Below are 24,165 nucleotides of genomic sequence, written 5' to 3' on the forward strand. Positions count from 1 at the left end.
TCTCATTTGGTGTCTTTAATTAGGAAAAAGCCACAAGACATGCTTGATTTTGATATATTGCAATTTTTATTACCTTCTCAGACTTATTACTGATAGTATTTAAGTAAAGTTTCCTTCACATTAACATAATTTGGTGATTTCATGAAAACTTGGTATAATATTCTTAATAAAAACATGGGAGTGGTTTCCCATTAATTTTTTCCAAGATGCTTTCTGATTATCTGTTGTGGCCTCTTTCTAAGCACTAATCAGCTCCAACTATGTTTAGCTTTTTAAGATCAGGCAAGGTCACTTAAGTGCTGCCATCTAATCAGGCAACAGTATCCCATTGTTTTGTAAATTGTATTCTATAAAAAGAGAAGAGTTAAAGAAGTCTATAAGAACACTAAATTGTGAAGTGGTATAAGCAACAGCAAATTCCTGGTTAGTATTAGAAATGATGCTAAACATTTTGGCATATTCTTAGTAAATTTATATAAAATTTCAATGAAGAGCAGATTTTTTTATTATAATACACTTTGGCTTGATTACCAAACTCAAAATTTGCAAATTATTCTACATGCCTGCATTAATAGATGGTTTTATCTAAGACTATTTATACATAAAAGCCTCTCTTAAAAAAACCCCAAAAAGTACTCCGATAGCTCCTGAAATGAAGGCAGCACTTCTTTTTGCTTGCAACTTAGTTAACCAGCGGTAAGTAGCTGTTCAAACAAGTTTTTGAGATGTAATTAGGAAAAGGTATAACAGTTGTGATTAAAGTTACTAACTGTCACTATTTATTGGACATTTGAAATAGTAAAATCTTAGGAAGTTCCTTGAGAGGGATAAGCAGTTTTGGACAGAACATTTTAGATATCTCTTGTTGATTATAATTTATGTGATTGAAATATCTCTAACTATATAGAGGAGCAACTTTTCAACCTGAACTAAACCAACACATTTTATTTTCAAGCAGAAACGATTCTATAAAATATACAAATTGCAACATTTGAAATTAAAATAAAGACATAAAACAAACAGATATTTTGACATTTTATTCCTTATCCTGCGGTTCATTAAGAATGATTTCTTTCCCAGGTATATTGCTATTTATCCATACACTCCTAGAAAAGAAGATGAACTGGAATTGAGAAAAGGTGAAATGTTTTTGGTGTTTGAACGTTGTCAGGATGGCTGGTTTAAAGGAACTTCCATGCATACCAGCAAAATTGGTGTATTCCCTGGAAATTATGTAGCACCAGTTACAAGGTATGATGTTCAATAAGTTGTACTTCAACAAATTTCAGAAATAAAATGTTTTGAAAATTTGTATATAATGGGACTGAATGATCTATTTAACAAGAGGTGGATAATGTTTACATTAATTTTAATAGGCCAATGACAAGTGCTTCCCAAGCAAAAATACCTGTATCTACTGCTGGCCAGACAGGGCGAATAGTGACCATGGTCAGTGCTCCCACTGCTGGAGGAACAGTGCAAAAACTTCAGGGAAATGGGGTGACAATGACTTCTGATACAATACCGACAGCTGTGGTCTCTGCTGCACACATACAAAAGAGTCCACAATCCAAGATCATTATGCATATGTCCAGTCAAATGACAGTGAATCAAGCTCGCAATGCAGTTAGAACAGGTAAAATAATTTGTTTCTTGACATAGGCAATATACATATGAAGAATGCCCTGCAGCTTGATAAATCTTAAAATTTATATAGGAAGGAGGGTGCAGCAAATATAGTGTACAGGTAGTCCTTTATTTATCACAATTTGTTGCAATATCCCAAAGTCATATGATCTTTTTTTGTGAACTTCTGACAAACAAAATTAATGGGGAAACCAGATTCATTTAACAACCTTATTACTAATTTAACAACTGGAGTGATGCATTAATTACTTTTAATGATGATGTCTGTATATTTATGTTTTTAAATTGGCTGTACACCGCCCCGAGTCCGGTATATAAATAACATTAACATTAACATTTAACAAATGTGGAAAGAAAAGCTGTAAAAGGGGGCAAAACTCACTTAACAACATGAATTTTGGACTCAATTGTTGAGGGCTACCTGTATCTAGTATTTGTGGAGATACTGTACAGATTTACTTGGTGACCTTGGCTCAGTTATATTTCAAGGGTAACATTGCTTTTTTCATATATATATATATATATGAATTTCATATATATATATATATGAAAATATATATATCAATCTTAAAATATATTCTTTTTCATTATCTGAACCATTTCCCCTTGTCATTACAGTTGCAATTCATAGCCAAGAAAGACCGACAGCCACTGTAACACCAATTCAGACTCAGAATTCAGCATGCCTTATTCCTGCTGCTGTAATTATTCCACACCATTCTGTTGCTTCCCAACAGCTACAATCTCAATTTTCAAATGCTGCTGCTTATATTACAGCTGTAAATATCAACCGAGCAAATGTCCCATTGGCTTGCACAACATCTTCATTAAATTCTCCTAGCTCTTCTGTATCAGTAGATGGAGATTCAAGTGGAAAAATTGTGACTGTTCATACGGGAGCTCCAGCTTCCCCAGAAAATACATTGACTGCTGGAGGTACTCCTACTATGAGTAAAACAGAGAGAGATGGAAAGGTAGGCATAATATTTTTGTTCTTTATGATCTCTTTGTTGACCTTGAAAACCGAAACAGGTCTAAATCTAGTTAATGTTTGAATGGGAAACCATGAGAAATTACTTCATGGTAATTCTTCCATATTTTTACCAAAAATGTCATGGACATCTACGAAATCATTAGGAATCAAGCTCAGTGCAGGTACTTATGTCCTCTGCAGAATCCTTCAGTCTTCTCACAGGAGAATCCTCTGTTAATTACTTATCTATTAATCTTAGAAAACATAATTGCCATTATTTTTAACTATTTTGATTAGGTGTAATATTACCATTTGAAACCATGTCTTTGATATCACATAATGGCACATTCAACATTTATTAATAGTAAACCTATATGATAATCAGGTATATGTTCCCTAGTCAGTTGTAATTTCTAAATTTGCTAAAATATGTTAAGTTTTCTTTTTTTAAAAAATAAATATTGATTTTCAACAATTAAAATACAAAAAGAAGAAAGTTTGTGCATAACTGTGACCATTTACACGACATATTACTATATTTCACTTATACTCTATACCCGTGATGGCGAACCTATGGCACCTGTAGCCATATCAGTGGGCACGCCAGCTCAGCTCTGGCGCGCATGTGCGCACCAGCCAGCTGATTTTCAGGCCTTCTGGGCCCACCAGAAGTAGGGAAACAGGCTGTTTCCTGTCTCAGGAGGGCCTGGGGGGATGGGGAAGGCCCATATTTGGACGCCAGTCAATTCCTTAACCAGTTTTGTATTTTTTTCCAATATTTTTTCGATTCTGGGCATAACCACCATGCATGAAAGAAGGTACTTTGCTTTTGTCCACATTTCCAACAATTTGGGGTTAAATTTGGATATATCTTTGCCAGTCTTGAAGGTGCCAAATACCAGCGATAAAACATTTTGTATTGATTTTCTTTATATTTTGCTGATTTTGTTATTTTATAATTTCTGTTCCAAATCATTTCCCAACTCTCTAATTTGATGTTATGTCCTACATTTTTTCCCAAGCTATCATCGCTCCCTTAACTATGTCCTCGGCTCTGTCAAATTCTAATAAATAATTTAAAAATTTAGTTATCAATTTTTCATCCGGGCCAATCAATAATTTTTTTAATTGTTGTGGGACCAATTCAATTCCATATTCTTCTTTATCTTTTAAGTATTGTGACTTTAATTGCAAATAAGGCCACCAATCTATATTTATTCCCTGTTTAAATCTTGTCTACTTTTTAAATTTCCTTAACAATCTAAAATTTCTTTGTATTTGGCCATTTTATTTATATCCATAGTGTTGGGATGAATCATCGCCTCCATTGTCGACACCCATCCAGGCATTTTCATATAATGTTTTTTCTTGATTTCTTGCCATATTTGCATTAATGCTTCTCGTATCTTATGATGAAAAAAAAAATGAATGTGTTTTATTTTCATTATCCCATAGGAAGGCATGCCACCCTTTTTGTAAATCATGTCCTTCCGATGTGAGTAATCTTTTATTTCTCAAATTAATCCACTCCTTAACCCAGGCTAAGATTGCTGCTTTATAATAGAGTCGCCAATCTGGAAGCCCAAGGCCACCTCTGCTTCTGCTATCCTGAAGGTCTGTTAGTTTTATTCTCTCTTTTTTGCCTGTCCATAAAAATTTTGTTGTAATTTGGTTCAAATCTGTGAAAAATTTCTTATCTAGTTTTATGAGTATGGTTTGAAAGAGGTAAAGCAATTTCGGGAGAATATTCATTTTAATAGTAGCAATTTGGCCTAATATAGATAATTGTAATGTACCCCATCTTTCCAAATCCAATTTTATTTGTTGCACTAATTTTACATAATTATCATCTTTAATTGGGGAACACCTTGCTGTCAACCATAATCCAGATATTTAATTTTTTTCGTGCTCTGTAGTCCCAATTCTTTCTCTACTTCTTTTTCTTGTTGTGGTATCATATTTTTGACTATCATTTTTGGTTTTGTTTTGTTAATTTTAAGACCTGACACTTCTCCAGATTTTTCTGTCTCCCTTATTAAAGTATGTCCTGTCTCTTTTGGGTCTTCAATAAAAAACACCAAGTCGTCTGCAGATGCTTTTAGTTATATTCTTCCTTTCTAATTTTAGTTCCCTTAATTTCTGAGTTTGCCCTAATTTTCTTCAATAACAACTCTAAAGTCAAAATAAAAAGCAGAGGTGACAGAGGGCATCCTTGGTGAACTCTTTTTTTTATTTTGAATGGTCTTGTAATTTCCCCATTTATTATTATATTTACTTTTTGAGAAGAGTAAATTCTTTCAATCATCTGTTCAAATTTTTCTCCAAATTTCATTTTTTAAATTTGTTTTATCATGTACTTCCAATTTAAATTGTCGAAAGCTTTCTGCGCATCCAGAAAGACAAGAGCCACTTGTTTCTCTGGATGGGCCTCGTAATACTGTAGTATGTTCATAACTGTTCTTGTATTGTCTCGGATTTGTCTCAGTGGGAGAAAGCCATTTTGATCAGAGTGGATAATTTCATTTAATATTTTTTTCATCCTTCCTGCTATGATGGTCATAATTATCTTGTAATCTACATTCAAAAGAGAAATTGGTCTATAATTTTGAATTTTGTTTGCATCAGTACCTTCCTTCATGATCATTGTGATGTCTCTCTCCACGAGACAGGCAGTTTTGCTTCCAGTAACACCTCATTGTACAATTCTAAAAGAATCAGTTCTAATATTTCCCCCATATTTTTGTAGAATTCTCCTGGCAAACCGTCTGGTCCTGGTGTCATATTGTTTTTTTGTCTTTGGATCGCCTCTTTTAACTCTACCAATGTAAACTCTCTATTTAACATCATCCTCATCTCTTCCCCCAATATGGGCATACCTTCCTCTTTTAAATAGTCATTTATTTTTTCCCATATCCACTTCCTCTTGATTATACAGGTTCTTAAAACATTCTAATGTAATCTTTTTTATTTCTTCCTCATTGTTTTGTAAATTCCCTGTCTCATCCTGTAGTTGGTGTATTATCCTACTTTCTTTTTCTTTTTTTAGTTTATATGCCAACCATCTTCCAGGTTTGTTTGCATTTTCAAATTGATATTGCCTCGTGTATTTGACATTTTTAACATGATCTGTTTATTCTATTAAATTTAATTTATGTTTAACTGATGTTAGCTCTTCCTTAAGTTGTACATCATCTGGCCTTAACTGAATTTTTTTTTCTAAATATTCTACTTCTTTCAATAGTACATCCTGTTGTTTCCATCTTCTCTTATTCCTCATTGACGTATATGCTATTGTTATCCCTCTTGTAAATGCTTTTATTGTGTCCCATAAATTCTGCAACAAGGTATGTTGTTTTTTATTAATGTCAAGGAATAAAGTCAATTCTTTCTTCATCTTCTGCATATACTTGTCTTCTTGAAGTATTTGCGGGTTCAGAGTCCATCTCCTATTTTTTCTTTTTTTACCTTTCCAAATTATTCTCAAGGGATTATGATCTGCCCAAACATTCGGGAGTATCTCTATATTTTCAATCTTTTTAGTTATTTCTCTATTTGCCCACATCATATCAATTCTCAAAAAGGATTTGTGTGGGTTAGAGTAGAAAGTAATTTTTTTTCCTTTGGGATTTAATAATCTCCATGCATCTATCAAATTTAGTTCTTCAACCATGTCAAAGAAAGTTTTTGGTAATACATCCCCCCCCCCTTTTTTTTGTTTATTACAAACATAATCATTTTTTCTGTCCACTATTCCATTGTAATCATCCACTATGCATATATTTTTATAATCTACCTCAATAATCTTTTCATGTGTTTTCTTATAAAATTCCCTTTGTTTTTTATTGGGGGCATATACTGTATTTTTTGGAGTATAAGACGCACCCTTTTCCCCCCAAAAGGTGAAAATTTAGGTGCACCGAATGTAGCCCTGTCCACCCACTGGCCCCCACCCTTTGGCCTCTGCCTCGCAGCAGTTACCTCCTTGCAAGCAAACAGCAAGAAAAAACAGCTCCTTTCAGCTTCAGCACAGCCTAATTAGCACAAGTTGATTGGATGGCCTCCCGACTCTCAGCTGATTTCCTCTCTGCTGTTTTGCTCACGGCTCTGCAGCTTGCTGCAAAGAGGTAAATTGCTGGAGCAGATTTTTTTTTTCCTTGTGCTAATCAGGCTATGCTGAAAATGAAAATGAAAGTAAAGCAGGCTTTTTGTTGTTTGCTCCAACCAGGCAAAATTGCTCAGAGGCAGAGGGAGTTTTATTTTTCTTCTTTTCCTCACCAAAAAAGGTAGGTGTGTCTTATACTCTGGTGCGTCTTATACTCCGAAAAATATGGTATATTAACTAATAACATTTTGGTATCCCCCAGTATCAATTCAATCAATAATGCTCTTCCCTTTGGATCCTCATAAATTACCTTGGCTTTTATTTCTTTCCTAATGTATACTACTACCCCTCTTTTTTTTTCTCTGCTAGTGCTGCAAACAAATTTCCCAATTTATTGTATTCCAAATACTTCTGATCTTGCTTTTTAATATGTACCTCCTGGAGACATATAATATCTACATTCTGTTTAGCTAATATCTTGAATATTTTTTTCCTTTTCACCTGGTCGTTTAATCCGTTCACATTTATTGATAATAATTGGGTTTCTTTTTCCATTTTCCTAATTATTTGCTGATCTCTGATTTCTAGCTGTTCTGGTGATTCTTTGTTGTCTAGTCCTGGTACCCCTTTCTTCATCTCAATTTTCTTTTATCGCCTTTGAACTTCCTTCTGTTTCTTCACCTCCCAATTCTTGCCTCTGCTCTTCTAGGCTAGTGACCTCTAACTTCTCTTTACTGGTTGAATCCTTCTTCATTTCCATCAATTGGTCATACAATTCTTGAGCTTTGTCTTGGTCATCCACTTTAATTCTTTTACCCTGCCAATTTATCAGCATTCCCTCTGGAGTAATCCACCTAAATAGTATTTTCCTTGTATTCAATAGAGATGCTAAAAATCAATAGTCCTTTCTCTGTTCTCGAATTTGTTTGGGAATCTGTTTCAGTGTTATGATCTCTTTTCCGTGGTAGAACATAGGTTCTTCTCTTGTAATTTTGTATATGATGTCGTGAACCTTTTTACGCGCAAATCTAATATTACCTCTCTAGGCAGATAATGGTGCCTCGCGTAATTGGTTTGGACTCTGTATACCTCATCCAATTCATTTATAATCTCCCTCTTATCCCTTTGAAGAACTTCTGCGATCAGTCCTGCTATTACTTCTCCTAGATTGTCTTCTTTTGTTTCTTGGATGTTTTGAAACCTCAAGTAAAAAGAGGCTCGGTCCATTTCAAGATGTATCAGTGAACTTTCCAGATCTTTATGTGTCGCCATCAATTTTTGATCTATTTGTTCTACTTTTTTTTCAGTTTCTTCGATTTTCATTTCAACCGCCTTGATTTTTTCTTCGTTTCTTTGTATTGTCTCTTGAATTGAGTCCATTTATTATCCAAAGTTTGTACATCAATTTTCAGGTCCCCATTATTTTTTATCATCGTCTCCTGAAGCTTCATCATGGTTTCCTGTATCATTACCAGGATAGACTGCATCGATTGAGCAGTTAAATTAGGACTCAATTTTTCAGCAGGCAGCACCCCTTCTATAGTTCTTTGAGTTGATGGAGAAGCTGTCACCACTGTCAGGTTTGATGCCACCTTTTTCCCTGTTCTCAATGTTGTGGTAGTGATACTAGTCATTTCTTTTAAGATTCTACTTTGTTCTCCCAAAATTTTATAGACTTTTTCCCAAATTACTATCCACTGCTTTTTTCCCCAATCAAAAATTTATGTTTCTTTCTTTTATCAAAATTTAGTTCAGTTATCTATATGTTACTTATAGTTCTATAATTATTTTAAACTCTAGTTTTCTATTTCTATTATCTTTAGTTGCTTACTCAACAAAGAAAAACTATATAACTATATATCAATATACAAATATATAATATAATACAATATACTTAGAGATAACTCAGTATACTTCCTCTATATTCCTCTATATTCAATCAAATAAATTTAATTAAAATAGATTTAACTAAATTAACTATATTAAATATCTTTGATTTATAATAAACGTCTCTGATTTAATAAGTAGTATTTGTAAATAAGTCACTATTAAATATAATATCCCCAGTATGGTCTAGCTAGCCAATAACTTCTATTAATACCAATCTATATATTTATGAATACAATCTTAGTGCAAAAGCGATATCATAAGAATGTTCCGAAAAAGAAGAAAACCGTTACTAACCTAATAATCACCACATATAATAAATATAATGTGACAATCTACTTCATATTCCATCCAGAACAAAGTCTCTACTGTAACTTTTAGGATTTCCAAAGTCTTACACTGTTCTTAATATTTATGTCTTCAATTCCAACACCACCTCTGTCCTCTTTTCCGCTTAGTCACTTAATATTATGTCCAAGTCTCTTTGTCACTACAAATCCTCCTCCTTCTTCTCGCCGCTCACTCACTATCTTTCTCCAACGTCTTTACTTCTGCTGATGTCTCTCTGCTTTCTCTTTCTCGTTATGCATCGTTGTTCGCCTTACCCAGACGCTGATCTTCCTGAATCAATCTTTCAAAGCTCCATATGGTCTTATTCTCCTCTCCAGGATTTCTTCTTGCCTCTTGAATTCTCCCTTTTCACTTGTTTGTTTCCTTTCTTAAATCCTCTCCTTCGAGCCTCCAGTGATCATATCAATTGTCAAAGTGTGGATTAAAATGTAGATTCCTCTTTTCACCTTTTCTTAGTTCTTTTCTTCCTCCTTTGTCATGCACTCTCCCGCTTCCACTCTTCCATTTATAGTCTTATATCAGTCTTTCTTTCTTTTTTAATCCCCTCACTCGGCAATTGATTTTAATGAGTCACGGCTTGGCTCTTTTAGTCTCTGCTAGTTTTCTATCAGAGCTTCTTTCAGTTTTGCCGGGAAAAAAAAGTAGTTTAGAATTACTCACCTTGACAGTTCCAATCTCTACAAGTAAGGGAGTTCCTCGCAAGCATGAATGGTCACAGTCTGCTCGAATCTTTTCTCTTCCAATCCTTTTGTGAGCTGTCATAGTCTCAAGTCCGCCATGTCAAAGTGAAATGACAAGACACATTTGTGTCAGATTAAAGAGGGATCCCTTGTTCCAGCGGGCAGTTGCGTACTGCCTCACTGACCTCCAGGCTTCCCCTCTGTTTCGTGCGGCTCTCCAAGCACAGCACGCCTTCGAAGGGTCTCTGAATACGAAAAAATCAGAGATAAAGGACAGAGCTTGTCCTTTTCCCCCTGCGCCGCCCCGACAGCACCACCGGAAGTCATTTCGTTAAATTTTCTAATAATCTAATTTATAGATTATAGTAGCTTCTTTTAATTACATTTAAAATAAAATTACATTTTATTTTCAAAGTATTGCAGATGTAAGATGGCTGTTGATTGATCATTATTGGAATATATATTTCAGGGTTTTGTAGTTGACATAAGTTGTAAACAAAGAAGATACTACATGCTTTAATATTTTTTCCCATTTCTGTATGCAATATATGTCTTAACAGATAGCAATTTTGTTCCCTGAAGCAATGATGCCACTAACTTCGTTATGCTGTTTTAAACATTTTAGGACAGGGATGTCAAACTCAAGGCCTGCGGGCTGCATTTGGCCCGCACGGCCATCCTGGAAACTGTAAGGGGCTGGCCCGCATCACTTTGGCCCAGACCACGCCATCTTAGCCTGTGTGCATGTGCACAGGAGGAAGCAAGCGCACACGTACACAGGCCCAGTCCACCTCCGCGTGCAGGGCAACACATGCAGAGTACTTGTCCAGCTTGTTCTGCAGCTTCTGGATCAGCTCATCCTTGTGATCCAGCTCCAGCTCCAGCTCATCGATAAGCACATCTCGCTGCAGGAACTCCCCAATCTTTTCTTGCAAGGCATATTGTAAATCCTGCAGCATCCCGATCCTCAACCTCCACCTTTTTCTCTCTTTTTTTTTTTTTTATATATTGAAAAGTTTTATGAAAAATACAAACATTTTCACCCCCCACCCTTCCCCCCTCAATCCCCCCTCCCCTTCCCACCCTCCCTTCCCCTCCCTCCCCCCACCCCCCTCCCTAGACTTCCCAGAACGAGCACAGGGTATAGCATTCACAAACCAAGAACTAAAATGTGCTAACAAATTATTACATTTCATATTCTCCCTAGGTCCTTAACTCCTTATAACTCAGAAAAAACAAACATAAACTACTTAATATTATTTCATTCATAAGCTATATGAATCTTCTTATTCGGATACTTCTTCTGTATGTAATCAATCCATTTTCTCCATTCCGATATATATCTCTCATTTGAATGGTCTTTAAGGTATGATGAAATTTTTGCCATTTCCGCCAAATGCACAACTTTTAATGTCCATTCCTCAATAGTAGGTGGATCTTCCTTCTTCCAGTACTGTGCCACCAGTAACCTGGCAGCTGTTATTAAGTTCAAAACCAGCTTAGTCTCTATTACAGTACAATCCGTAACTATTCCCAACAGAAAAAACTGTGGTGTAAATTTAATTTTTTTCTTCAAAATATTTTGAATAATCCACCATATTTTTATCCAAAAAGCCTTAATCTTTTTATATGTCCACCATATATGAAAATATGTAGCATCTTCACACTCACATCGCCAACACTTGGGTTGTAAATTTGGATACATACAAGCTAGGTTTTTTGGGTAACCTCCACCTCTTTCTCATCCAACATCACCTCCTCCTCTTCCTTGGGGCTCCTGCCTGCGCCCCCCGTTCCTCTCGTCGCAACTTTGCCTCCCGCCCCTTCCTTCCCTCCCAACCCCTCTCTCTCTCTCTCTCTCTCTCTCTCTCTCTCTCTCTCTCTCTCTCTCTCTCTCTCTCTCACACACACACACACACACACACACACACACACACACGTTGGATCGGATCACTCTCTTGCTCTCTGTCTTACTGTGGTGGCAGTGGCAGCACATCTCACTCAGCCGCTTTCCCTCTTTCTTTCTTTCCTCCCCCCTCCCCAATGGAGACCCCTGGATTTCCTCCCCAACCCTGCCTGGTCCCCACAGGCACCACGCCCCTCCTCCCTCCCAGCCCCCAGAGGACAACCACAATGCTGATACGGCCCTCAATGAAATCGAATTTGACATCCTGTTTTTGGAGATCTTTTATATGTATAAGTGCACTAGCAATGCTTTTTCAATAATAAAGTGACACTCAAATATAACATCAGTTGAAGAAAAAACCAGAAAAATTCAGGATAATGTTTTAATAATTTCATTGAAGTTTTAAAATAGAAAGAAAAACTAATACAAATTAAGAAAAATACCAAAAAAGAAAAGAAGGTAGAGCGAAAAATATGTAAAAGGAAAAATATATAAATAAATGACCTCCCTCTTCATCAAGAAATGTAAAAACAATTTTAGTAACTTGTTACCTTCTCCAACATTTTAATCTAAGATCTCTTCATCATATATCTCATATCTATTAGCAAATAATAAAACCTCATCATTAAATCTTAATCCGAAAAAAGCAGTTAAGAGCTACCAAAAATAACTATATGTATTTTAATCTTAAATAAGTGAATCAATGTCATATGCTGTTCATTTACTTTACACAGTAACATCATTTTGTCTAAAAATACAAGAGGTTCTCATATCTTAAATCTTTAAAGTCTCATTCAATCAGAAAAGTTTCCATGAAAAGCTGTCAGAAACAATAACATTAGAATTTAATCCTATCAAATAAGGTATCACAAATTAATTTATCATATTCTCTACATCTTCCTTAGAAACGACTTTGCAAATTTAATACTTTTTTCAATTTCAAAACCATAGCGTATCACTTTCTCTAAAAGTACAAAAAATCTTCACATATCTTTTTTATAAACAAATCTTTAAGGCCTCATCATTCAGTTTTGGTTGAAAAAAATCCAGTAAAAGCTGCTAGAAAAAAAATCATATACATTTTAATCTTGGTTGAATAAACTCTATAAAAATTCTTTTCATTTTTAAAATTCTTGAAGTTTATTTCTTTTAAGTAGTGTCCCAGACTCAGATTTCTTTTCATTCTCTCTTTATCTTTTTTCAGAAATTTTTTCATTGGTATAATACATCTCATTTATAAATCAAAAATAAGAAAGTTGTCCAAACCCATCCAAGTAACTGTTCTGATTTATTATTTGTGTGTCCCTTTTAGACAAAACATCAACTGGTTTCAGTTGGAAATCCAGTATAACATCTTTGTAAAAATTATTCTTGTATCTTGTAAATTTTAAATCCATATCCAAAACAGCCTGATTCTCAGTTTTATCCTTCTTTTGTGAACTAATTTTTATAGTAATCTAGAAAAAAAGTTCTGAGTTCGTTGTTGCCAAATATCCTTGAATTCTTCCAGAGTTAAAATATTTTTCTCCATTCTCTATTAGGGGCTCTTCTAATTATAATTTTTAGTTCTTTCTGGTTGTGTCTTGTAACCAGCTTTCAAGGTCTCCTCTTATCATGTTTTTTTCTAATCCAGGGAAATATTTCTTATACTTAAATTCAAAATCTTCATATATTTTAATAGAATTTTAAACCGCAGGAAATTTCTTATAATTATTTATAAAGCACTTATAAAAATTATTTCATAATCATTTCCAATCAATCTCAATTCTCAGTCAGTTAAATTAATGTTCTAAATACCCTTATTTCCAAATAACAAAGTTTTTCTTTAAATCTTAAATTTACAAGAAGCTTCTTTCATTGAAAATTTCGCCATGTAATAAAACTTGTTCTCTGAAGGTTCTTATCCAAAAAAGCCATTGACAAGCTATTTACAGTGAAATTGATTAAGAAAGTGTCTCTTTGAAGCAGTGATGGGTTGCTCCCGGTTCGCACCGATTCAGGAGAACCAGTAGTAGAAATTTGTCATTGGTCGCAGAACCGCTAATAATGGCTGGCTAGCCACGCCCTCGAACTGGACCCCCGGTTGCCTCTCGCTCGCCCTGGCCGCCATGTTCGTCGCCGCCATGTTCTTCACATGCGCGCATCCCATTGCCTTGCAAGTCCAATGGGATGTGCATGCGTGAAGAACATGGCGGTGACAGCAGCAGCTTTTTCCATGGCTGCGAAGCTTGCCAGGCCAGGCAGCCCCCTCCCCGCCTGCCAGCAGCTCCTGAATCCGCCGCCATTGCAGCTGTGGTGGGGACTGGGAAGGGTCATCTTGCCAGACCGCGGCTTCGCCCTCCCCACCACCACTGCCCTCTCCTGCCGAGGCTGCCGCTACATCTCCTGTCACCACCACCGCCTTTCCTTCAGAGGCACATGGAAGATCTAGAAGGTAAGGCCGACGCTGGCGGTGGGGGAGGGAGACCTGCTGCACTCAGCCGAAGAGCCGCCTGGGGGGGACATGATGAGGCTCACTCGCCTTTTGGGTTTTGCGTGCTTGGCCTCGGGGAACGCCATGTGGCTACAAAGCTTGCTGGGCTGGCCAGTCCCCTTCCCACTGGCTAGCAGCTCCCGAAGTCGTCTGCTGCCTTTGCAGCAATGGGGGCGGGGGGGACAGCCCGGTAAGCGCAGCAGCTGTGTGGCTAGAAAGCTTGCCGGGCCGCAGCCCCCTTCCCCTCTGGACTAGCGTTTCCCAAAGCCGCCAGGGTTGCAGCAGTGCCCCCCCTCCCCACTGCTCCCACCAGCACTGCCAGGATACCCCACTACTTGGAGTTCCGGGCAGCGGCGGTGAGCTCCAAGCAGCAGAGGGGGGGCGGCCTGGTAAACTTCGCAGCAGCGTAGCTGCAAAGCTTGCCAGGCCACCGCCTCCTTCCCCACTGGGCTAGTGTCTCCTGAAACCCCTGGGGTTACAACCACGCCCCCCGCCATTTGGAGCTCGCCCACCCCCACCGCTTGGAGTATGCCTGGGACATCTGCCCGACCTCTGGTCCGGAGCACCGGCCCTGTTTTCTTCCTTCTGCCGCAGCAGAGCAGTAGTCTCTGCTTCAGCTTGGCGTCTCCCCCTTTGTATCAGCGCCGGTCAGCTGTTGAGAGTCCAGCCTGCAGGTCCGGAGGAGATGGCGGCCATCCAGCGTGTCCCTGTTTCCCCGCCCCCACCCCCAAGGTGATGGCAAGCATTTAATACTACTTGTAATATTTATAACATAAAATCCTAACCGTAACAATAAGATTATTCAAAGCCAAAGTATTCAGACTTTTGCTGAATGGCACATAATATACTGCAATAGGGAATGAGAGGGGAGGAGAGGGAGGGATGGAGGGAGGAAGGAAGGAAGCTGGGAATGAGATGGAAGGATGGATGGAAGAAAGGAGATGGGAATGAGAGGGGAGGGGAGGAAGGAAGGAAGGAGCTGGAAATGAAATGGATGGAAGGAGATGGGAATGAGAGGGAAGGGTGGAAGGAAGAATTGCATGTGGCCCCAAATAACTTTTAGGAAGGAAGAGAGGGAGGGAGGGAGGGAGAAAGGAAATATTCTAATACATTATTAGTAATATGTTTATTAAGAAGATACATTCAAATATTAAGAACTAAACACCTTTCTTTCTCTACCATATTGTTTTGCTCATTTCCATATTCTTAAAAAAAACCCTAAATTCTCTAAATGGGATCTTTTATAGTCAAGTTAACGAATCTGAGCTAAAGCTTTTGTCATGGAGTACAATCAGTTTTGAATAAGACTTCTAGAGGTCCTTTAGATGTGATTCCTAAAACGTGAGAGAGAGAGAGGAAAGAAAGAGAGAGAGAGAGAGAGAAGAAAGAAAGAAAGAGAAAGAAAGAAAGAAAGAAAGAGACAAAGAGACAAAGAAAGAGAGAAAGGAAGAGAAAGAGGAAGGGGGAGAGAGAGAGAGAGAGAGAAAGAGGAAGGAAGGACCACAAACTCTGGCACTAGACATGGCTTCAGAAGACGCTTTGAAACAGGACAGCAATCTAGGGCTGGAAGGAACCTTGGAGGCCATCTAGTCCAACCCCTGCTCCAGCAGGAAACTTTATATTGTCTAGATTATTTTGATGCCTCTAACAGAGGAAAATTGGCAGAAAGGAGAAGGAGTTTACTAGGACAAGGCTGCCATGCAGAGGAAGGTAGAGATAGTCCTTGACGTACGACCACAATTGAGCCCAAAATTGTGCTTGCTAAGCAAGAGCATTGTTAAGTGAGTTTCACCACATTTTACTCAATCCATGACCTCTTCTGGCTCTAACAGTCATGTGCAAGCTGGGAAAGAACATCTGAAGGCATGTGTAATGTTCTAAATGTACAGAAGTTATAGTGTGGCAGAAAGTGGACTCTGGGTGTGTTTTTCCGAATGTAGTAAATGTGGTTGAATGTGTATAGTTTTAGAAGAGCTGTGTGTATGTGTGTGTACATACACATACAGTATATGTAGTAGATAATGTATCCTTTTATGTGCCTGTACACACTATACTATGTAATATGTATGTACACATATGGCATATATACATAGAATTAAATAGTATATTTTGGATGTTCAGTAGTAGTAAATAAATAGGGAAATTGTATCTCGTTGAGACCTCTGAGGTGAGGAAAGGCCAGGCACCCTAACCCTTGATGTGAATGACATCAAGTTGGCTACGCCCACCCAGTCACATGATCACCAAGCCATGGCCACCCAGTCACATGACCACCAAGCCATGGCCACCAAACAAGCCACGCCCACAGAACTGGTACTAAAAAAATTTGGAACCCACCCCTGCTTTGAAGGCTCCAAACTGCTAACTCTCCTGGAATTCAAAGAAAATGGGGCCTTTAACTCACTTGGAGGCCTGGACAAGTCTTCATGGCCTTGCAAAAGGCCAACAGGGTTGGGGTCATCCTGATAGCTGAAGAGGGAGGCAGGGGCCACAGCAGAGAAGGCACATCTCCTGGCTCCTACCAACCAGCATTCTTGGCTGACAGGACCCACAGTATGTCCAAACTGCTTGACTGAATTGGATGGCTAGAAACAACTGGAAGAAAATGGTCACTTAGATAACCCTGCCCCAAACCATGTAGGGCTTTAAAGGTGATAACTGACGCCATGAATTGCACCCAGAAACATACTGGCAACCAATACAGCTCATGAAGCTGTGACGTTACATTTGTCTAATATCCAACACTTTACTACCCATGCAGACATATTCTGCACCAGTTGAAGCTTCTAAATTTTCTTCAAGGGCAACCCCATGTAGAGCACATTGCAGTAGTCCAGATGAAAGGTCACAGAGCCATGTGTAAGCAAATTTAGGTCCTCTTAGAAACCAAGGTATAAATTCTTGATCCTATCAGCCAAGAATTTGCTGTACTATGTGATATATTGTATATATGGGAACCATTCTTGCTTAAATTTGATTAAAATTATGATGTTAATATATAATGTTAATTTTTACGTTGCTACATATTCCCCAAATTTAAGCTTCCATATCTTGGTGGCTTTTATTTCATTTTTAATCTGTATTATAGATTTTTATTTTTTTTCAGTAACATTTAGTATTAATGTATGTTTTTGAACTTGTGCAACTCTGGGTTGCATAAATGCTATTTGTTTTTAAGTAAAAATTATCCTCTTAGAAATAATAAATTATAAAAGTCTTCAATAAATGTAAAATAATTTGTAGAAATTATAACCTCATTTCCCTTGCAGGTAATTTATATGGTTTATAGCTGTTAGTAGTACACTGAGATTAATTCTGTGGGGAAAAAACATGCCCAAATGGTTCCACTGTATCACACTACCACTCCACATGCTTTGTTGTCCCGAAGTATGTGAAGCATTATAAATTTATATTTTATTTATTTATTTATTAAATTTATATGCTACCAATCTTACTGTTGAAGATACCCTCAGTCACTTTAAATACAGTGCTAATTACTTGATTACCAAATGTAGAATTCCATCTTCATATTTCTTTTTTCTTTTTTTTAATCTCTTATAGAAAGAAAAAAAGGGGTTACTGAAGTTACTTTCAGGAGCATCTACTAAACGTAAACTTAGAGCATCACCACCACCATCCCCAACTCTCGAAGTTGAGCTGGCAACTACAGAACTCTCCCTTCAGGGTGCTGTAGGGCCAGAAATTCCATCAATTTCTGGTCAGGGAAGAGCAGACACTTGCCCCATGGACAGTGAATCACCTACAATTGTGCTGGACAGTATTCACAGCAAAACAAGTTCTTTGGATTCTAATATACCTGTAGTTCCTCCTCCAAGGCAACCATGCTCATCATTGGCTCTAGCATCGAATGAATCCAGATCTGTAATCTATGAACGGTAAGTCATTTTCCTGGATAAAAATGTGTTATTTCTTACATTTCATCAAGAAATGCTGATTATTAAAAAATTATGGAAGAAATTTTCTATTCTCCTTGAATTGTATTCTGTTTGAAATGTATATTTATTTCTAATAAACAGGCAGTTGTTTCTAATATATTGCTTGTTGGACAGTGATTAGAAGGCCATACATGATTAGGGGACTAGAGGCTAAAGTATACAGTATGAAGAATGGTTGCAAGAATTGGGTACGTTTAGTTTAATGAAAAGGACTAGGAGTGATATGATAGCAGTGTTTTAATATCTAATGGGTTGCTACAAAGAAGAGGGGGTTAACTTATTCTCTAAAGTACCTGAAGCGAGAACAAGAAGCAATGTGTGTAAATAATCAAGGAAAGAACCAACCTAGAAATAAGGAGAAGTTTCTTGGTACTTAGAACAATTCAGCAATGGAATGGGTTGCCTTCAGAAGTTGTGGATCCATCACTGGAAGTTTTTAAGAAGAGATTGAACAACCATGTGTCTGAAATGGCATAAGGTTTCCTGCTTGAGCAGGGGGTTGGACTACAAGACTCCCAAGATTTCTTCCAACTCTGTTATTCTATGAAACTATTGTGTGTTTTTTTATGGCTGGCATAAAAGGAAGAATAATTCCCTTCATTAAAGAAAGAAAGATTTGGTTACATTGCATACTTTCAAGGACAAAATATCAGGCATAGCAAGTATTATTTCTTTTATCCCAAATTCCTGATGGAATTTGCAAAGATTCCTATTGCAATCTAAACTGATATGGTGAAAATTTATTTACAGAATAAAAACGAATAATGAAATTTATAAAATATACGAAATGAAAATGGTAATTTCCAGAAGAGATATAATATACACGTTGTCTGTTATTATTAATTCTGAATTTATAGTTTATAATTTATTTATAATTATAAATAGTTCAAATAAGCTTTCTGATTCTTTTGCCTTTTTTCCTAAACAATGGAAGTCTAAATGTTTTTTAAAAAACTTATTCTGCAGATACAGAGTAATGGTACCCTATCCTCCTCAGAGTGAAGCTGAACTTGAACTTAAAGAAGGAGATGTTGTTTTTGTTCATAAAAAACATGAAGATGGCTGGTTCAAAGGCACATTGCAGCGAAATGGAAAAACTGGCCTTTTCCCTGGAAGCTTTGTGGAGAGTATCTAAGAAAACTAATTTAAAATATTTCAACTCTTGCAGCACTATAGAACAAAGAGAGAGATTGCAGCCATGGAAGGCTGTAACATAAACAAATTTATATTTATGTTTTTCAGTATCCTACAACACAATTCTGGCAGCAAAGATTAAAATAGTTGCATTTTTATCATTTTGACTGTAACGTGTGCCTTGTAATGTTTGATTTATTCTTCAGAGGATTTTAAAAGAGAGTGTTTATGTTTGTGTGTGTGTATACACATACATACATACCATAAAAACTTATTGTTTACAAAGATGTAACTAATTTATTCATTTTTCTAAACCTGAATTCTGTTTAATAGCTAAAGTTTGGTGATTATGATTAACAAGTTATTTATAAGTTAAGGAGAAGCTGGATTCTTTTCTTACAAGAAGATATAATGTCAGATGGCTTTTTACAACTGTGTGACAGTGAAGTAAGTTTTTTTAATGGGTTAATGTTGGCTATAATAACGATGATGTGGTATCAGATTGAACCATGCACACTGGGGTAAAATGACATTGTGGATTTGTTTTACTTAGGGTGAGAAACTATCTGTCAATAGCAAGTCTTAATGTCTCAGATAGAAACATTTCTGATGAAACATTTCTAAAAGGCAATGAAACAGCTGTGCAGCATTGTTAACATTTTTCAAACTGAGAATAGAATATATAAAATATACCAGAAATGGAGAATATCAACTTCTGCTAGCATCTATTTGTTGAGCATTTTTGGATATATGTTGAGATTTCCCTTTGTAGATTTAATTACTTCTTTGAATACAGGTAGTCCTTGAGTTAAGAATGGAATGGAGCCTGCTCATTCCATCCGTAACTGGAGGATTTGTGGGAGTGGATCTCATACCTTGAATGGGATCACTCCCTCCCTTCGCCCACGCATTCGCTAATCAAATGCGAGGCTTGTTAAGTGCACATAAGGTATTTCAGGGTGGGGAAGGCCATGGGGGACCTACAATGGAACAGGCCACCTGCCTAAGACCACCCAAGGCCTTCCCGACCGACTGAAATACCTAATGCTCCCCACAATCGCTGGCTCGCTGGGTCACTTACCTTCTGAAGATCTAGCAAGCAGTCTCCTCTCCAGCCTCACACGCCCCTCTGCAGTTCCATTCGGGCCTCCACAGATCTCGCTCAGCAGGTTGCCTCTGCGGGCCTCCCACAGCCAGTTGCAGGCTGAATTGGAGCCTCCGGGGGCCAGATCCAGTCCTCCAAGGCTCCGTTCAGCCCTCCGCAGGCTTCCCCCAGCCTGTTGCAAATGGAAATGGAGTCTCTGGCGGCTGGACCTGAATCCCCAGGGTCTGGATCCGAGCTTCGGGGGCCGGATTCAGCCATCTGACGCTCTTTTCGGCCCTCTGTGGGCTTCCCACGGCCAGTTGCAAACCAAAATGGAGCCTCCAGGGGCCAGATCCGAGCCTCCAGGGGTCGGATCCAGTCCTCTGACGCTCCGTTCAGCCCTCTGCAGGCCTCCCCTGGCCCATTGCAGGCCGAAATGGAGCCTCTGGGGGCTGGGTCCAAGCCTTCGGGAGGTGGATTTGGCCCTCCGAGCTCCGTTTGGCCTGGAAAGTCCTCTGAGGTTCCGTTCAGCCCTCCGGGGGCCTCCCCTGGCCCATTGCAAACTGAAATGGAACCTCCGGGAGCCCCACAGAAGCTCCATTTCAGCCGGTAAGGTGCTGGGCGTGGCCTCTGGATGACCAAACAGGGCTTCTGAAGCGCGGATCTGCCCCTCAGAAGCTCCATTTTGGCCGGCAACATGCAGGACAAATGTTGCAGAGCCTCTGGTTGTTCATAAGGGCCAACAACTGCCCTGGTGCTGCAAGATTCTTAGTTTTGGGCCTTGTTTGGAAACGCTAGGGGGCATTGATCGTGTAACTTCGAACATTCCCTAAGGGAATACTTGTAACTTGGGGATTACCTATGCACAACATTACAGAATATAAATGAGTTAAGATAGATGTAATGCAAAACAACTGGAAGCATGGAAAATAATTGTGATAATTGATAGGATCAAAATTTCAATTCAAATTGCACTCATTGTCTAAATATGCCAAGAAATGTTTGCTTCTTTATATTTTCAAACTGATTTGCATGGCTGAGACAAATTACATTGTTTGAGCAAAAGTGGTGGTAAATGATATACTTGTGTTTTTAACGTAAGGCTGTAAGAACACTGTGACATTTTTGCTAATTTTAAAACTTGCTATTTTTATATGTCTTGAGTCGTCAGTTTCTTGCATGCATTATCACATACAAACAGGTATACAAAACAGCGCATGACTGACTATAGAGTTTATTATACTGTACTGGATGTTATAATGAACTGGATGTTAAATAACCAGTTACCTGCTAGTATGAAAGCCACTGACCAAAAACTAGTGAGTGATTGGATACTGCTGTATAAAGAATATTCTCACTATTCAGTATAATTCCAGCCATGGATATTTTAAAGCACAAGAGTTTTGTGGAACATATCCTCTACTTAATTTCAGGCCTTGAAGAAGGTTATATTCAGTTTCCCCTCTCTTACTATTTTTGCATTCTTAGTTTGGAAATAAATTTTCTAAGGAAAGCAAGCTGCCATTTAACTCTTTTTTTATCCTCTGCTGAATATCCTCTGCTCAGAAGCTGTTTTCTCCTAAACAATATACATTGGTAATGTTCCAGGACATCGGCCTTAGGATATTGTCTCACATATTCAAGACCTAAAGTGTGTGTGTGGGGGGGGGGGGAGTGATGATGATATTCTGATTATTTAAGACTTTTATTACATCTCTCTTTTCTGATAAAATGTTTAAAAATTATAACCTTCTTTAAATTTAGAATCTGTTGAGGTAGGTTAATAGAAATCTCTTATTCTCCAGTGATCAGCTAACATCTGGAAATTACTCTGCCTTTCCCTCTTCAAGCTAATTAGTCCTAAAAGAGAGGAGCATATTAGCAAGATTAAAAAATAATCTTGTGAAGTCTTTTGATCCCTTCCCAAATTGAATTCTATCCCACAAAAAAATGTCAAATCACATGGATTTAGTTGCTGGGAAGGGAGTGGGTTTATAATAGTTACCCTGGACCTTTTAGTAGACCTGAAACTGTCATTTATTCTGTACATGATTCTTGTCAGGAAAATACAATTACAGCATTTCAAGATTATTGCATATTCAAGCTATTATTACTATTATTATTGTCACAGGGGACCCTATGCACAAGATTGTCTTCATGCCATTGCTTGATAGCAACAGTCTTGCTTATCAAGATTGATAGCAATTAGCTATCGAGCTAATTTATTACATTTAGCTCATTAATTTCTGTATAACGTTTAGATTACTTTGGCAGATCTCTTCTTTAAGTATATGATAGGAAGAAATTCTATAGGCAATTACCTTGAACTAGATCCTGCCCATGGGAAAGATTGACCTGTAAATTTCTGCCTATTATGCAGCTGCTCAAGATTAAGAGTTCAGTTACCAAAATAGTGGGTAACCTTAAACTCAATGCCTTTTCTTTAATAACCAGGTAATGCGAATTTAAAAGTCTTTGTTTCCTGACAGGAATGAAACTTTAAGTTTAACTTAAAGGAAATGCATGCTGTATTAAGGTGAAGAATTCAAATTAGTTGATGATTAATGATTTTCATGTAAAACACACATGATTTTTTAAAATATATAAATGGGAGAAAATAATTGGTAGCTGAACTGGTTTCTTCCCATATCAAGTAGTTTCATTATTATTTTAATATATTGAAAACATTCCTTAAATGATACACTGAACAATTCAATTCTTTAAAAGCTTGGTTTTTAATTTAAAAAGCTTGGTTTACTTGAATGTTTATATGATGTACAAACTATTTGAAATGAACTTTAATAAGGAAATGCTGGCATCAACTTTCATCAGCACCTATTGACACTTATGTGTCGATCTTATTTTCATGTATTAGTAGATTTATATGTGAGAGACTACTACAAAGAATCTTCTCCATATGGTAGCATACTTGTGTGACACAGGTACCTCTATTTCAAGATTTTATTATATAATGTCTATCAAAAATATAAATTAATATGATAGTGTTCTTACAGTATAATACATTTTCTAATAACTTTTTAAGAAAATGAATCATATTATTTTAAGGGCTTGTTATACACTGTACAACAATTTTTAAAAATGCAGTTATCACGTCACATGACCTTTATAAATTTTGTGGGACTTGGATTGGTTTTTAGGGTTGCTTGTAATTGAGTTTATGAACAAAAAAGCCTTTACACTCATTTTGGAGTACTTTCTTAAAGAAATTCTGTGGAAAATTTTAATGTCTATATTTGAGGTCTAGTGAATGTTATATGTTTTTATCTGTTAAATTTCATTCCTAATAAATATTTTCTTAGCAAAGCACTTAAATGCACTGTGTTGTATTTTGGGAATTGTAGTTATTAGGGGGATGAACAGTAGAGGAATATAAAGAACACACAAATCCAGGGTTCAGGTACAGATCCAGGGTTCTGGAAAGTGGCTTAGTTCCAATTTTTTTATGTGTTCTTCCTCAGATCTATAGAAACTCCATTCTCCTGTACTCTTATCTAGCACAGATAAAATTCAAACAGCTGTAACTTATTTTTCAGTAGATGAAATGTGCAGCTGATCTAGATCCTAGAAACAGAAAACTGATGGCAGAAAAAGTCCCAGTAGTCTACTGAGTCTGTTTTTTATTTTTTGCTTGCTTTTATTTTCTTTTTAATTTATTATTTTATTAACTTTTAATTTTTATTTATTTTATTGATATTTTATTTTATTTATTTATTTATTTATTTATTTATTTTTAAATTCTTGTCAGGTGATAGACATGAATTTATCCCAAGCATGTTTAAATTCAGTTGCTCATGATTGATTCATTCCCTCTGCTAGAAATTAATTTGCAGGTAGTCCTTAACTTACAACCATAATGACGCCTGGCCATTATGGTTGCAGTGTTAAGTGAATCACGTTAAATGAATGAGCCCCCTCCCTGATCCCCCCAATGCAATCATTAATTGAATCCAT

General features: G+C 37.2%; 1 protein-coding gene and 1 long non-coding RNA gene across 4 annotated transcripts in view; both read left to right on the forward strand.

Moving 5' to 3' along the window:
* Positions 1–23,520, forward strand: part of SH3RF1 (SH3 domain containing ring finger 1) — a 78,178-nt gene extending 54,658 nt beyond the window's left edge. For all 3 annotated transcript variants that reach the window (XM_034442669.3, XM_034442670.3, XM_060686745.2), the window contains 5 exons: positions 1,081–1,251; positions 1,377–1,636; positions 2,266–2,621; positions 17,581–17,915; positions 18,942–23,520. In XM_034442669.3, coding sequence (XP_034298560.1) covers positions 1,081–1,251; positions 1,377–1,636; positions 2,266–2,621; positions 17,581–17,915; positions 18,942–19,110 — 1,291 coding nt within the window. In that variant the 3' untranslated portion in view covers positions 19,111–23,520. The remainder of the gene's footprint in view (positions 1–1,080; positions 1,252–1,376; positions 1,637–2,265; positions 2,622–17,580; positions 17,916–18,941) is intronic.
* Positions 10,758–14,751, forward strand: LOC132710485 (uncharacterized). The gene is made up of 2 exons (XR_009621183.2): positions 10,758–13,980; positions 14,662–14,751. It is a non-coding gene; the product is annotated as an uncharacterized LOC132710485 (long non-coding RNA).
* Positions 23,521–24,165: the final 645 nt, after the last annotated feature.

Source organism: Pantherophis guttatus, chromosome 8, assembly GCF_059756535.1.
Source record: "Pantherophis guttatus breed Tessera chromosome 8, ASM5975653v1, whole genome shotgun sequence".
NCBI lineage: Eukaryota > Metazoa > Chordata > Lepidosauria > Squamata > Colubridae > Pantherophis > Pantherophis guttatus.